This window comes from Globicephala melas, chromosome 13 (assembly GCF_963455315.2).
Source record: "Globicephala melas chromosome 13, mGloMel1.2, whole genome shotgun sequence".
Taxonomy (NCBI): domain Eukaryota; kingdom Metazoa; phylum Chordata; class Mammalia; order Artiodactyla; family Delphinidae; genus Globicephala; species Globicephala melas.
Genome location: NC_083326.1, coordinates 62,879,565 through 62,895,530, shown reverse-complemented (window position 1 = coordinate 62,895,530; position 15,966 = coordinate 62,879,565). Strand labels below are relative to the sequence as shown.

At 59.3% G+C, this 15,966-nt stretch overlaps 1 protein-coding gene across 2 annotated transcripts in view; it reads right to left on the bottom strand.

The window, feature by feature from the left end:
- Positions 1-5,702: 5,702 nt before the first annotated feature.
- GNB1L (G protein subunit beta 1 like) overlaps positions 5,703-15,966 on the bottom strand; it is a 43,972-nt gene continuing 33,708 nt past the window's right edge. For both annotated transcript variants that reach the window (XM_030836426.3, XM_060310729.1), the window contains 2 exons: positions 15,485-15,700; positions 5,703-6,236 (listed from right to left, as the gene is read on the bottom strand). In XM_030836426.3, the coding sequence (XP_030692286.2) occupies positions 5,985-6,236; positions 15,485-15,700 (468 nt within the window). In that variant the 3' untranslated portion in view covers positions 5,703-5,984. The remainder of the gene's footprint in view (positions 6,237-15,484; positions 15,701-15,966) is intronic.

Here is a 15,966-nt window from a genome sequence, read left to right as displayed (position 1 = left end):
TTCGCTGAGACAGTTTCTGCTCTAAAGGACCACATGTCCCCCAGGGAGGGACAGGGATGCCCACCAGGATCGGCTGGGCAGCTGTGCTCTGGGGAGGGCAGGGGGCTCAGGACAGGCTGAGTAGAAGCAAGACCCCTTGGGGGCGTGTCCAGCCGGCCCTGCTCAGGACCGTGCATGACCAGGCTGGTGGGTGAAGCCTCACGGCAGCACATCCACCCACGAGGGACGGATGGATGGGGATGCACCCCAACGTCCACAAAACCAGGACACGGCCAGGTGAGCCCGGCAGGGGGTGGGTGAGACATTCATCCCTCCGTCCTCAGGACCTGATGCAGACGAGCGGGGAAGGCAGCCTGGACAGCCTGGGGAGATGGGACAAGGTGGGACACGGTGGGACCTGTCTCCACACCCGGAAGAGGCAGAGCTGCAGACCCCAGGACAGACAGGGCGGCAGGGCCACGGGGCGACTACGAAGGGCGGGGCGGCCGCACCGGGTGGACTGCAGCTGTCGTGAAGCAGGTCCTCTCGCCGTGAAGATGGAGCCGGGCCTGCTCACCCCTTCCTGACCGGACCCCACCCTGGTGCTGCCCCTCCCCCCTCCACGCCCCGTGTCTGAGCTCGTCCGTGTGTTGACGTAGCTCTCGGGTCTGTTATTTATTGCTAATCACAAAACAGCGCCTTCTCCCTCTTTACTTCTCCAGGGCAGTAAGAGAGCCATCGAGGGCTGGGGGTCACGGCCAGGAAGGCAAGGCTGCAGCGGGCGCGGCCGTGGCCTTGGTTCGTCCTGCCCACAAGGAGAGATGTGTATCCAGAAAGGGTCCATCCAGGCCCACCTAATGGGCTATCCCATTTTTTGGGCAAGTGGCTGCAGGCCCCGGGAGCCAGAGCTCACCTAATACCTGGAGGCCGCTGCTTCATGCTGAAGCTGGGCGCTGGCTACACGGGGCTGTGGTTTTTCCCTCCATTTTGGTCTCCGCTTGAAATTTCCAAAAAAAAAAAAAAAAGGTCAATTGTTCAATAAATTCTCAAGATTGATAAATTGTATGTTGTGTAATGGTAATTCCCTATATAGTCACATTCTAACTCAGTTCATAAATCAAAATTTATGAATAAAATAAAACAAAATTTCCCCAACACTTAGTCACTGGTTGCAAATTCATTAAAAACTCTTCTAAACATTTAACAAAACGACAGCCTCACGTCTACTTCTAACGTCTCAGGAGAGACTCGCGGAAGCTGGTTCTCACCCATTTCTCTCCCTCCAAGGCGCGTCCTCAGTTCTGGGGTCTCACCTTGTAAAGGCTACAAACACTCTAAGGCCCTCCATCAGGAGGTGGGGTCTGTGTCTCCCACACAGAAGGGCTAGGCAAAGGCGGCTCTTGGTGCCCGCCTGGCTCGCTGGCCAAGCCCTCGGTGCCCCCACGAAGAATGACTCCCCTGAGGCCGCCACGCCGAGAGCCCACCCGAAGGCACCTGATGGGCGGTGCCCCCGTGCCGCCTTGTCCCGTGGAGAGAGACAAACAGCCCGGTGGGCCCTCAGCCTTCCTGACTGACGACTCACGGGCATGCCCCTGAGTCTGGGCTGATTATTAACATCCCAGCAACGGGACAAGACCAGGGACTCAACTTCTCAACATGCACGTCTTGACAAACAACAAACATACAGGCATCCTGTCATCCTGTCCTCTTCCTGCTGCTATAACAAAATACCACGGGTTGGGCGGCTTATCAACCAGAGACTCTGCTCAGTTCTGGAGGCTGGAGGTCTAAGACCAAGGCAGATTCGGGGTCAGGCAAGGGCCCACATACTGGTTCTGGCACTAATCCCATTCTTGGGGATCCACCCTCATGACCTAGTCACCCCCCAAAGGCCCTGCCTCCAACTGCCATCATGTTGGGGGTTAGGATTCCAGCCTATGGACTGTGGAGATGCAGATGTTTGGGGCAAAACAGTCTTCAGGCGCGTGCGGCTACCTGCTGTGACAGTACGTTTCTGACACACTTTGTTATTAGAGTGTTGGTGAGGATTCTTGGCCTATTTGAACAGAACCAGTGACTGTCACCATGATGCCCATGGCGGCCCCTGGACCCTCAGAACTGCTCCTGGCCCCTGTGAACACATCCTGGCCTGTGGCAGCTGCGAGATTCACCCCACCCCCACTCCCGTCTGCCCAGTGCCACGGAAGCAGCTCTGCTTTAAGGCAGGAGCCACACACGTCTCTGTGAAGGGCAGGCACTGAACCCTGGCCCTGGGGCCCGAGGTCCGGGCGCTGTGCACAGGGCGCCGGGCTACGACACAGAGAATGAACCTGCCTGTCAGCTCCGAGTCTGAGCTCCCAGGGCAGGTGCTGGCCGTGCACGCAGGTGGCTCCTGAGCCCTCCTGGTGGGATGAGGGAAAGGCCAGGAGCGCCTACTCATTTTCCAGTTCAGACACCGTGAGTCTGTCCTGCTTCCTCATCTGTGGCTGTGCCTCCCACTCAGATGCTTCCCTGAGTGGATCCTTTTGGGACTGGTGGCCTCTACCTGGTGGGCACGGCCCCACCACACAGCAGCCGCCTTGCCCTTCCCACCTCACTCAGCTCCGTCCAGTCACGCGCTTCCCACCTGCCCAGATCCCGAGGGGCCTCCAGACAAGCTGGTGTGAGGGTGGCCACATCTGGGCAGGGCCAAGCAGCCCCAATACACAGGAGACCAGGGAGGGCGGGGAGGGGGCTGCACACCCGCCCCAGCCCAGGTGCACAGCCTGCTCAGCTTAACCCCAGACCAGGCTCCCCGCAAGGGGCCAGCTGGTTGAGCACCGAGTCTCCAAAGAACCTCGGGTCGTCTCCTCTCTGCACACTGCTCCCGGAGCTGCTCCTGCAGAGACATGGGTGGGAAACACCTAACAGCCTTGCTTGCTGGGGGTGCAGACGCTCATGGCACGCAGCACAGAGCAGCCTGCAGGACAGCGCTCCTCAGGGAACCCCCTTGGTGGCAACGTCCAGCCCCCGGGGCCGTGTTTACAGAGCACGTGGCGGTCTGACTTCTCAGACCTCTTGAAGCTCATGGAGCCCAGGAAAAGGTGAGAATTCCCAACCGTGCTGCATCCCCTGGTCACTTGCCCGGCCCACCGCTGACCTCTTGCTTGTCCAAGAGGGACCAGGGCAGCACGATGCTGGGATGACCAGGGGACCCACCCATAGAGTGCCAGGCGGCTGGAAGAGGGCCAGGCGGCTGGAAGAGGGCCAGGCAGTGGCGAGCTCAGGAGAAATGCCTGTGTCCCCAGACCCACTTCCTCTGGTCCCGAGTGTCTGGCAGGGCTGTCACAACCCGACTCAGCCCCATGCATGGAGATTTGGCCACAAGATGTCCTTGGGACACTGCTCACAGCATGTGGCCTTGGTGGGCAGCCCAGAGCCCAGCTCAGGGCCAGCAGCCGTGATCTTCTGGGAGCCTCTGCCTGTGCCTTCAACGGAGGTGAGGGCCAGGTACGGATGGACACTTTGTCTCCCGAGCCCTCTCCCCCTCCAGGGCTGAGTCACGGCAGACAGCACACACAGCTCACCCCCAACGTTTGGGAGGCACCTCTGGTTTTTTGTGGTGCCCTGTCCTCTGCCGGGAGGACACGCTGCCACAGCTGTTTTCGTGAATTCAGTGATTCTGCCAAAGGATCGCTGAGCTGATGGCGCGGATGTAAGCGCGCATGGGCACCACGTCCTCAGCTGCAGCCTGGTTTTAGAGGCTGCCCCAGCCCAGCGCCCAGCACCTCAGGGTCACAGCTGCGGCGGGACCCACAGAATGACTGGTGTGTTCGCAGCTATGCTCTAGTGAGGAGGCCAAGTGGGTCCTGAGACAGAGGCCTTTGCTATTTAGCACTGGCCTCTAGTCCAGTCTCCAGGACAGACCCACGGGAGGGGACGCTGGCCTGAACGTTGGCTTTGCTCAGGGTGAGGGCACATGTGAGATGCAGGAGCCCGGCCAGGCTGAAGAAGCAGAGGTCCACCTCCCGAAAGGGGCACCCAGTGCCCTACTGCCTCCCGTGGAGAAGGCAGAGAGTGGGGTCCTGAGCAGACCACAGCGCCCGGAGGACGCCCCACACGCGGGGTTCAGGTCTCCGCAGCCTAAACAGAGCCGCCCATCTTGCTGGCATTCGTGATGTGGAAACCCCTCTGGATGCGCACCACCCCCCAACATCCCAGGGGCCGCAGCCCCCCCACCCCCGCAGATGTGCTGGAGGAAACCCGGCAGCACCTCTGTCCAACGGGCCCACGGGGAGGCCCGTCCCTGAGCTGGGATGGTGCACAGCCCCCCAGTCAGGGGTGTGGGTCTGGGGGGCCCCGGCTGGATCAGCAGCACAAGTTGTAGGCAGTATGGTGGGCACCTGGGCCTGGTTGCGGGGCAGATACCTGCTGGTCCAGGTGGCCCGGGTCAGACGTCTGCTCGCTGGATCCAGAACGCTTTGCTCTGCCCACGGGGACCAGGCCAGGCTTCAGCGGCTGCCCACTGGCTCCTCTTGCCGGGGCCCGGGGTCATCTGCCCACACCCGCAGTCCTGGACCCTTGTCCACCATGAGGCCCCGCAGCCCCAGGACCCGTCCCCACTGCCGCTTCTGACCTTCGGGGAAGAGGGACCACAGAGCTCTCCAAGGATGCAGGTGGTCCTCACAGCTGCCGGGAGGCACATCTTCTGGAGCCCGAGGAGGGTGAGCTAGTCTCACATGAAGCTCCCCCAACACCCTTGGTGCCCCCCTCTCAGCACCCCACACAGTGCTGGCATTTCAACCCCACTTGTGTCCCTCGTGGTCCCTGCTTCAACCAATCAGCCAAACCTCAGAGCCCTTCAGCCCCCGAGCTGAACCTGGAGGCCAGACTCTCCAGCAGGGCCCTGTTCCAGTGGGTTCGGCATCCCGCCACCTGGATGCACACGTGTTCTCCAGATGCCTGGGAAAGCCACGCAGCCCTTCTGGAGCGCAGCCACCGCAGACCCCACCCTCTCGGGCCTGCTGGGACCCAGTCTGGTTATAAGCAAAGTGTGGAGTAGGGGGTTCCTGAGTGCCCCTGAGGGCCCCTGCCTCGGGGGAGGCCATTCAGGTCCTGCAGCCAAAGGGGGGCTGACCTCAGGTAGGGTGCGAAGGGGGCTCTCCCGGCAAAGAAGCTGATGGAACGAAGGGGTTTGTGGCCCCCAGCTTGGTCGGGCTCTGCCCACAGCCCCCATCCCAATTTTCAGGGTCCCATTCCTTCCCAATCCATAGCCCAGCCTTGAGAGAAGCTGTTCTGAGGTCTGGGCTCGGCCCCACCTGGGAGTCGCCGGCGGCTGCCCTGTGTGAGCGGCTGCAACAGTGCCCTTGGTCCCCGTCTGTCTCGTTGGGCTGCTGGGCTTTATGCCTAGAAGCCACACTGGGACAGCCACCTGCCACTCTCAGCCTCACTCCACGAGGTGGCCCTTCTTTTCTCCTGCTGGTCCTGCTGGAGGCCTAGCCCTGTGCCCTCCCCGCCACCCCCATCGGGGGCCCTCTCCCTGCCGCACTCCCGTCAGGAGCCTGTCACCGGTTCAACCCTGTGATGCAGGAGCTCCTGGCCGTCTGCGGTGTGAGGAGCCCAGGACCCGGGGCCCACACTTGGCGTCCCTGCTGGACGGACCAGCCACCCTGCCCAGTGGCGGCTCTGAGGACAGACAGCTCTGGGCTCTGATCACCCGGGGAAGCAGGGGGTCACCTGGGAGAATTCGTACCTCAAGCTTGCAGGTTTGCAAACAAGTTTATTATCAGGCACCCCCAGGTCGGCCTCTTGCCTGGGTCGCTGGTGCCCAGTGTCTGGCCTGGTTATGCTTTAAATGGCAGTCGCTGTGGCACAGACGCTGTGCTTCATGAAAGGGAGCAGGTCCCATGCAGGAAGGAGGCCCAAATGACCGGCTCTTCCCATGACCAGTGGGGCCCGTGGCCCATGGCCTCCGACCCCTTGCACCACCTTCCCGCTATCCAAGTGTCCTGACAAGGAGCCACGAGTCACGTGCACGGGTAGAGAGACCAGACACTGATGCGCTGATCCCCAGACCCTGTGGCCAGCAAGCCGTCGTCAGCGAAGGCCACACAGTGCACGGTGGCACTGTGGAAGGCCAGCACGGCCAGCGGCTTCATCGTCCGCCAGTGAAACACACGGACGCGATGGTCCCAGCCCGCGGTGGCCAGAATCTTACGGTCTGGCCGAATCTTGACGTCGGCGATCCCGGGGTTGGTGAGCACGTGAGTCCCACGCACCTGTGATCAGAGCGGCAGGGAGAACCGTTAGGTGGCTTCTTAGACCTGCCTCCACGCCTCCTCCTCTACCAGGACGCCCCTGTCAGGAACAGGGAGCCAAGCGCTCCTGCCATCTTACTGCCACCTCCTGGAGCCGGCACAGGCGACCTCTGCCCTTGGCCAGACCCTCGGGTTGAGACAGGACAGGCCTCAGTGGACTGCGGCCTGGGCCCCTCCCCAAGGAAATACTGCCCCCCAGCCTCCAAGCAGCACTGCCCACTGGACGGCAGCAAGGTCAGTGGGTCCTCTCTCGTGAAAACTCACCGCACCCAAAGCAGAAGGAGCAGAAGGAACGCAAACCCCACCTACAGCAAAGCCGGGGGAAGGGCAGCCCTGCGTGGCATGCAAGGGGGAAGGCTGCCTGGGGCTGGATGTGCAGCCATTGTGGGGCCATCTGGCAGCTCTGCCCCACGTTGACAACACAGACTTGGCCATCGTCGTGATGACCCAAATGGCCACGTCCTTCCGCCCATCCTGTCTTGGCCCAGCCCTGGGCACCAGGAGTCCTTGCTGCCCCGGGGTCGCTGGTGTGCCCACAGCAGCTCCCCTTTCTCTGCAAATTCACCTCCTGTTGGGCCAGAGCAGCCTCAGGGAGAGTCATTCGTTTTTCAAAGACAACACAGGGAAAAGGAGGAAAGAAACTCAGCGAAAGATGGCAGCATTCCTCGGAAGCAACCAGACACTCACCAGGCACTTTTGCAAATCAGCAAAACAGAACTGCATGAAGCAATGATCTCCATAAAACAAGAACCAGGAGAGCAAACCCAGAGAAGGGAGCCTGATCCACAGGCACCGAGAGAAGCAAACACTGCAGAAGCGAGGGGAATCGGAAGAGACAGCAAAGGCAGGTGTGACCCAACCTGGGGACAGAGGCATGGCCACTGGAGAAACAGCAGATGTGGAAGGCCGCGCAGCTGCTCTGACCTTTGCCGTTTAGAAAATCTGTTCTTGCTTCTAGAAACTGAAGTCTTAGGATCCACAGAGAGCCTACAGGGTGGTCACAGGAAGATGCGCTTGATAACGTCATTGGACGCAAAGCTGATTAGTCCCTTTGTCAGGCAAAAGGATCAAGTCAACCATGAGGGCAGAATGGCCCATGGCCACGTCTGGGCCAGGTCTGGGCCAGACAGTGGGGTGACGCCTGCGAAGCTGGGAGGGGAGGCCTGAGAATTTTATATCCAGCCAAACTGTCGCTCAGGTATGAGAACAACAGACGAGCATTTGTGAACATGTAAGAAGCCAGGGGATGCGTCCCATCAGCTCTTCCTGGAGAACTAGGAGATTAAGTCCAGTCTCTCAGGAGAAAACAGGGGAACGGCAGCAAGTGGCCTGGCAGAGAGTAGGGAACATAGTCCCCTGCAGGATTAGGCCTGAGACAATACAGGGATCAAGGCTACAGAACCGGTTGTGTAACTAACAGAAATACAGGACGGCAGCAAAAGAGACGGGTGTGAAGTTCACTGATCTGCTCATCTTTGTCATCTGGGTCGGAGATACAACAGTCAGCCTCATTCTACGGAGATTATCTGACACCCACTGAGGTGCTGACAGAACAACCTCACTTCCTCTCCCCACCCAGGTGTAATCGTTTCCTAATATTTGCCCTTGTATTTCTCTGAAAAGGAATAAAAATATACTCAACAGACTTTTGACTGGATTCCAAAGTGAAAGGCAAATGTGTGCTGTGAACGCGAGAGACACCAAAAGAATGACTGGCCAAGAAACCCCGGGAGCCAGCAGACGAGAGCCAGGGCCCACCCCGGGGACCAGGGAGCACTCGGACGGACTGCCCACACTTGACAACAACAGAGTGTGTACAGTTCACAACAAGAAGCCGCGAATGTCTGCTCAGCAGACAGACAGACACCCTTCATGAAGCTGGGACTACAGGAGGTGGTTGTGATGGGCAGCTGGTGCCAGACCACTCCGCGTGCTGCCAACAACCACCAACTGGACAAAAGACACTGCGTGACTGCGTCCAGGCACCAACACCGGTGGGAAGGGCAGCTGACAGGGGAGCCTCCCAGAGGCCCAGTAGCTCTCTGCTCGCGGAATGTCTGGCCGCAAAGTCCAGGCGGAGCACAGCGGCCACGTGAAGCCAAGGAGGTGATCAGAGGGTGGGGCCGCTGGAACCCGTGGGGTGAGGCAGCAGCATAGAGGGGGCTGGGGGAGGGACTGCAGGCCACGTGGGTCCCACGAGTCCTTGTGAGGGCTGGGCTGTGCCCACTCAGGGCACCACACAAGGTTAGCCGGCCAGTGGCTGCTGCAGGGTTAAAGGGAACGAATACAAGAGATCAACAGTGACCTTGGACCCAGCAGCCGAGGGTGACATCTGTGTGTCCACACAAGACCAGATGAGACCCCGCGTGGCCACGCTGCAGGGTAGGCATCACGCCCTGGTTGGGCCTACTCTGGCCAACCATGATGAAGCTGGAAACCAAGCCCCACAAGTGCGAAGGGGAGGTACAGTTTGGAAGGTGAGTCCCATGCATTACAGGAGCCTGGGATGACCCTGGGCCCCACATACTGCCTGACGGAGTGGAAGCCAAGCCCATGGTGCAGGTGAACAGCCGCAGGGCTGAGAGTGATTGCTCTGCAAAGTAAGAGAATCCAGTCTCCATCTCCATCAGTACAATGTCTGGCACAGACAAAAATTACTAGACACCCAAAGGAGTAGGAAAAAAAGCAGTTAATGGAAACCAGCCCAGAACGGCACACGTGTGGAACATATCAGACAAAGACTTTAAAGCAATATTTAAATAAGTTCCAAAAAATGAAAGAAAATGCAAATAATTACCAAAAAATTGTCTTGATGAGTGAACAGGTAGGATCTATTAGCAGAGAAATGGAAATTCAGAACCAACTCAGAACAGCCAACACTCTGTGAAGGTGAAGAGCAAAGCGGGAGGACCAACTTCACAACTTGCTGTGAAGCTACAGGAATCAAGACCATGGATGTTGGTGGAAGAAGAGACAAACGGATCAGTGGAACAGAAAAAAGAGCCCAGAAATGGACCCCCATAAACACGTGACCTTTGACACAGGAGCAAAGTAGCCTTTTCAACAAACGGTGCTGGAACAACTGGACGTCCACATGAGAAGAAACGAATCCAGACACAGACCTGCCACCTTCACAAAAATCAACTCAAAATAGACCAAAGACCTAAATGTAAATTGCAAAACTGTAAAACTCCTAGATGACGACAGGAGAAAACCTAGGTGACCTTGCATTTAGATACAACACCAGAGCATAATCCATAAAGGAAACAACTGATAACCTGACTTCACTAAAATCAGAAACTTCTGCTCTGGAAAGACACTGTTGAAAGAATGAGAAGACAAGCCAAAGACTAAGAGAAAGTATCTGCAAAGACCCATCTGATAAAGGGCTGTTACCCAAAATACACAAGAACTCTTAAGAAAATGAGCAACCCAATTTAAAAATGGGCAAAAAGCCTGAACAGACACCTCAGCACAGAAGATACACAGATGGCAACTAAGCATGTGAAAAGATGCTCCACATCGTATGTCATTAGAGAAATGCAAATGACAACAAACAGACACCACTGCACATCTGGACACATATCATTATACATTCGTCCAAACCCATAGGATGTACATCACCAGAAGTGACCCCTGATGTGAACCAAGGGCTCTGGGTGATGATGAGGTGTCAGTGTAGTTCCATCGATTGTAACAAATGTCCCACTTGTTGCGGGGGGATGTCGATAGTGGGGGGGCTGGGGGTATATGGGAAATCTCTGTACCTTCCTCTCAATTTTGCTGTGAACCTAAAACTGCTCTAAAAATAGAGTCTTTTGTTTTTTAAAAAAAGGCACAGTAATAGAAAATGTAGAACTGAAAAGCTAATAACTGACGTGAAAAATGTGTAGGACAGGCTTAACAGCAGATTGGAAATTATTATTATTATTATTTTTTTTTGCGGTACCCGGGCCTCTCACTGTTGTGGTCTCTCCCGTTGCGGAGCACAGGCTCCGGACGCGCAGGCTCAGCAGCCATGGCTCACGGGCCCAGCCACTCCGTGGCACATGGTATCCTCCTGGACCGGGGCATGAACCCGTGTCCCCTGCATCGGCAGGCGGACTCTCAACCACTGCGCCACCACGGAAGCCGGAAATTATTATTTTTTAAAAGTCTGTAAACTAGGGGACATTATCAATGGACATTATCTGACCTGAAGAAGAGAGAAAACTGATCAGAGCCTCGAGGGCCATGGGACAATGTCTCTCAGGGAGGCCAGACCCCTGAAAACCACAGATAAAAAGAACGTCTTGGGAGCGGCCGAGGAGAAGCCCCACGAGGTGACCAGGAGTGAGGACCAGACGCCACGAGTCCTCAGCAGACGGGGGTCACCGGAGACCACGTGTCTTCAAAGCACACGAAGGAAGCCAACCAAGTGCTCCAGAGAAAAGGCAGAGGTTGTCGCAAAGCATGAAAAAGCAGAGCCCCACTAGAGGGCCCGACAAGGCGGCCAGGCAGCGCGCACGGGACAAAACAGAACCCGTGCAATGAGGTCGTGTGCGCGGCTGGCCCACGAGGGGGACGCCTGTGTGTGAAGGGAGGCTGAAGGTGAAAGATGGAAAAAAGCTACAGAAGGAAGTAGCAGCCAGAAGACACCTGGCCTGAGCCATGTGAAGCACTGCTGAAATGGGCTTTCAGGCAAAAATCCTTCCCAGAGATAACAAGAGTTCAACCCCCCAGGAAGATTCAAAATGCAGACTAAGAACACACAGGACCCAGGAAAGTCACCAAGATGGACCCAGCAAAAGCACCCCCCAGAGGCCGGGGCAGGCATGGCTTTCGACCCACGTGGCCCACATGAACCACACGGCTGCCTGAGGGGCAGGCGCAGCTGGGTGGTGGGCAGCAGAAATACCTCTTTCCAAGCACGGGGGCCACGGGAACCTACTGGCATTTCAGGGAGCTGCTATCACTCAGAACTAGTTCTCCAACCACAAATGGATCAAGTTAGAAGCCTAGAAATAAAAAATAACTGGGGAAAGAATCAAACATTTGGAAACATAAAAACACTCTGATCAGCTCCGCAGTCAGAGAACAAAGAAAAATCGGGCGCCCGGAAGTGAGTGTGATGAATCCCGGTCAGAGCTGCACATCGAGCCTGGAGGACTCAGGGGAGGAAGAGAAAGGTAGACGGGAAATGGGGAAAAGATGTTTAAAGAAAACAAACGTAAGCCTGATCAGGAATGGACAGGACAGTCCTGCAGATAAAACAGGGATGCAATCACAAACAACTGAAAAAGGTCAGTGCAGCCAGCACATGGGCAGTGCCCCTGCGGCGACCCATCCAGCCCCTACACGCACGCCTGCCCTGCCTTCCTGCGGCCTCTGTCCAGTGCCCAGGCCCGTGATGTCCCGGGCCCCTTCTCCGTCCATGGCGACCAGCAGCATCCCCGCATGTCCCGCGCTCTCTGCCACTCCAGTGCTCTTGTCCAGAGGAATCCAGGCTCAGTGCCTCCTGTCTGTGCTGCACACAAGCAGCCATAACCCACTCACTGGGTGGGTGCCCAGCACGGCCCTCACCCCCACCGCCCCCTCCCTTGGAAGCTGGTGCAGCCATGCCCGCATGAGAAGGCAAAGCCCACACGTGTGCCCGCAGCAGGGGTGCGTCAGCCTGAGCCCCAACTCATGGGCAAGGACAAGGTGACTCACAGCCCCCGACTCTTCCTCTCCCAGGAACTCCGCCCTGGGCTTGGAGCAGTGGGTGCGCCAGAACCCACTCGGGGCCCTGCTTCAAGGTGGATTTGTTAACAACGGGGATGTTTCCCAGGGAGTAAAGGGCTCCCCAAATCTGCTGTCTGCTGGTGGAGCTGGGAGCCCAGGTGGTGGCCGGGAAGTTGCAGAGCAGCCTGAGCAGTGGTCTTTGTGCGGCTGGCTGCGAGTCGGGTGCGGAGCGGAGCACATCCATGCCAGTGTTGCCACCTGGGAGGGGCTGAGATGCCCAGGACGGCCCAGGGGAAAGGGGACAGGAGTGATGCACCTCCACCCTCGCAGCCCCTCCTGGAAGCTCAGAATCAAGGCACAAGGCCCTTTCAGTGGGGACCTGGACTGGAAGAGACCAGTCCTATCGGGGCCCACAGCACCCATGTATGGTCAAGGCGGCCGGAGCCCCGCCCATGGTGTCCCGAGATATGTGTGTGTGGGGGTGGGGATGGTGGTGTGCCTCCTCAGCTCGGGGCCCCATGGTCTCCCTTGCACCAGCCCAAGTGTCACCAGCTGCTGACACACTTTAGAGGGAAGCCCCCGGCAGGGCTGGGGAGCAGGCGGGCAACGGCCACGCAGCAGGGAGGAGGGGACGCCTGGCCGACCAGCCGTGGGCGTGATGGGGGGGAGTGGTGGTCTGACTCCAGCCTGGGTTGGCTGGGGTGGGGGCCTAGTTATTACTTCAGGGCCTAGAAATACCGCTGGCCGTAAATCAGCCCCTGCTTCAAGGCCGTGGACCCTGCCCCAAGTGTGGGAGGGAGGGCAGGTCTGTACACCACCTGTGTCTGACGACAGCCAAGGCCCAGACCCCGGGCTCGAGGGGAGCAGAGCGAGCAGCCCCTACAGGTGGGTGAGCGTCCAACGTCCTAGAGAGGGTGGCCGAAGGCTCCAGTTACTGCCGCGGCCTCTGGCCAAGCCCGTCTCGGACCAGGACCCTCCAGGAAGGATCCCGGCCACCAGTGGCTCTCGCAGCACATGACCTCAGGTGCCAGGAATGCGCGCGCAGCACGGCCCCATCTGGTTCCCATTACCCTCACTCCACGCAGGAGCCCCATCTGCGCCTCTGCAGCGCCCGCCCGCCCACCCGCCCGGGGAGATTGATTTGGGCTCATTAGAGCTGCTGCCGCGAGGTAAGGCACATCTTTGCCCACGTGGCTCCACGGCCAGCGCCTCAGGGCCAGTTGCGGCACCGAGGGCCCAGGGAGAGGTGCCTGCGGACACTGCGACACTGAGGCCCTCGAGGCCCTGACACCTCCTCCTTGAGGCCTGCGTTCCAGGACCTGAAGGTGTCTGGGCCTCTGGGGACATGGATGTCTCCAGCGAGGCCACAGTGGGCAGTCGGAGGGAGGAGCGGCGCCTCCTAGGATGCACGCTAAGAGAGGCCCTGGCCGCGGCACGGCCTCCACCAACCTCCCGGCTGGCCTGGCCTCCCTATGCTCTGACTTTCCAATTCATATGCACAGTGAACCTCCAGCTCTGAGCTGGAACATGCCCCATAAATTTAAGTCTGAAGTTCCTGCAGCTGTTTCTCCAACAGGCCAGGGGAGACCAGGCCGACCTGGGCCAGGACGGCAGGAGGGGCCTCTTCCCAGGTCCTGGGGGCAGGGCCTGGGGGCACCGCAGTCAGTGGGGCCCTCAGGAGAGCCACCTGGGTCTCTAGGCATTTGCAAAGTTGGGCTGAAGTTGAAGCCACAGCAGGACAGAGCACTGGGCCTCATGGGGGTGGGGGGTTGCTGCCTGGTTCCCACCAGGCAGGAGCAGAGGAGGGTGTGGGGGGAACCCCGATGCCCACCTGGCCAGGCTCTGTGTCCTTGACGGCTCAGAACATTAAGACCCAGCACCACGTGGCTCCGCCCCATTTCTAAAGATGAGCACCATGGTGACTTCCACTCCCACCACCCACATCCAGGACTTCAAGGCCTTGGAGATGCTTCCTCTGGAATGGAGGCTGGAGAAGCTCCACCCCCACAGCCGGCCCCAGCCCCGTAGGGAGGCCTGTTTGACCCCATCCTGCAGGGCCTCTGTGGACTCCCTGGGACACCGGACAGGAAGACGAACGGGAAGCTGCTTTACTGCAAGTCAGGCGAGCGTGGCACAGGCTGGTCTGCAGTGGGGGTGGGGGGGGGCGTGGGGGGCAGGAGGTGATGCCAAGGAAGTTGGAACACCTGCCTTGTCCTCATGTGTCACATGACCCCTCCCTCCCTCTCCCTCCCCGCTCCCCGGGACTCCACAGGGCTGCTCGCCCCTCAGGACCCTTCCCAGACCCTGCAGCCATGGCCACTCGCTCTGGTTCTAGCTTGGTCCTCCCATGGATTGTGCTTTTTAGGAAGCTAGAGCGGTCCCTCCAGCTGCCGCATAGAAGATCTCCCTGCTGAGTCCGCCCTTGGCCCCTAGCTCCTGCCCAGGACCCCTCACCCACCCCTGATAGCCCTGCCCCTTGCTATCCTGCACCCAGGGCATGGCAATGTCCGCTGGGCATGGCAGTGTCTCCCGATTTTCACCCATGCCTGCCCTCTCCCACCCACCCAAGTGCACAGAGCCTCTTCCCTGGCTGTGGGGGCCCCGGGCTGCTGGGCAAGGCCTCCCATCTGGGGAGGGCCCGAGAGATGCCCTCTTCCTGCGGTCTCCTGTCTGCAGGGAAGCCTGGACCACGCAGCCCCTGTAGAGGGCATAGCCACAGGCCCTGTCCTCCAGAGCTCCAGGAGGTGGGATACACAGCTCCCCACTGGGGCCCCACTCCCCCACCAGACCTGGGCTCGCAGAGCCGGCCGTGGTCAGGTCTCAGCCTTCTGAGGCTTCCTGGCTAATGGGGGCGCCCCCGCCCAGAAGCCAGTGTGCACTCAGGTCACCCTCAGGGGGCTGACAGGCACAGGGCACACCCAGCACCTCACTCCCCAGGACCTCACCCATCTGAGGCCTGGCCAGGAGGCTCCCCTCCCGGCCAACTCCATCACCCCCTCCCAACAGGGCTGAGCACTGGGCACCCAGATGTGGCCCCGAAGGGCCCCCAGCCACGTGGGATGGGAAGCCACTGAGCCGTTACGGCCCTCCCACTGCCCCCGGGCAGCTTGCAGACAGCCACAGGGGCCTCACTAAGGGATTTCTCCATGTAGGGTTTGGGGTTTTTTCTTTTTCTTTTTTTTCTTTTTGATTGATCAGTTCCTTACTGACCAAATTCCTCTGAGTTTTGCAAACGGGCTTGCACAGTCCTGGATTCTACATGCCTTTCCTCTAGATGGACGAGACGTGACCGCTATTAGCCAAGGTCTGAGGGAAACCCAAACCCTGTGAATGGCTCACGAGCGCCAGCCCCTCTACTGCCGCCCGCCAGGCCCGCCCGCGCCGGGTCCGATGATTAATTAACTGCGGACCTGCCACAAGTCCTCTTCATGCCTAAATATTGTTCCAGCCCATCAGACTGTTGGTGCAGAGCAGGATAAATGACACCTCGGGCCTGGCCCACTGACCTGCAGGGCCTGCTGCTCATCCAGGCTCCAGACGGCCAGCGCCTTCTCCGCAGAGCCTGAGACGCCCCTGGCCTCCTGGGAGTCGAAGTCCAGACCCATGACGGGCTCCGTGTGGCAGGAGACGCGGCTGCACACTTTCCGTGAGGAGACGTCCCACAGGGCCACTGAGCCGTCCTCGTAGCCAGCCAGGAGGAGAGGGCCGGGACTGGAGTCAGCCTGTGGGGACAGCTCGCTGTCAGCTGGGGGATGCTCGGGGGGCCCGGGCCTTCTGGAGGAGAAGGAGCTTGAGATAGGCCGCCTTCCCCACTGAGCCCTGGGGGGTCTGCACACCCCCAGGGGGCCGACACCCAGACTGGGGCCAGTGCGGGCTGGGTGGTGTGCCTGCCGTCGGGGTCTGGGACACTGGCTGGTCCTCCCACTCCTTCCCACCGGCCAAGACGTGCGGCCACCCCTGGGCGGGGCCGGCCACCTGTCTAGAACTG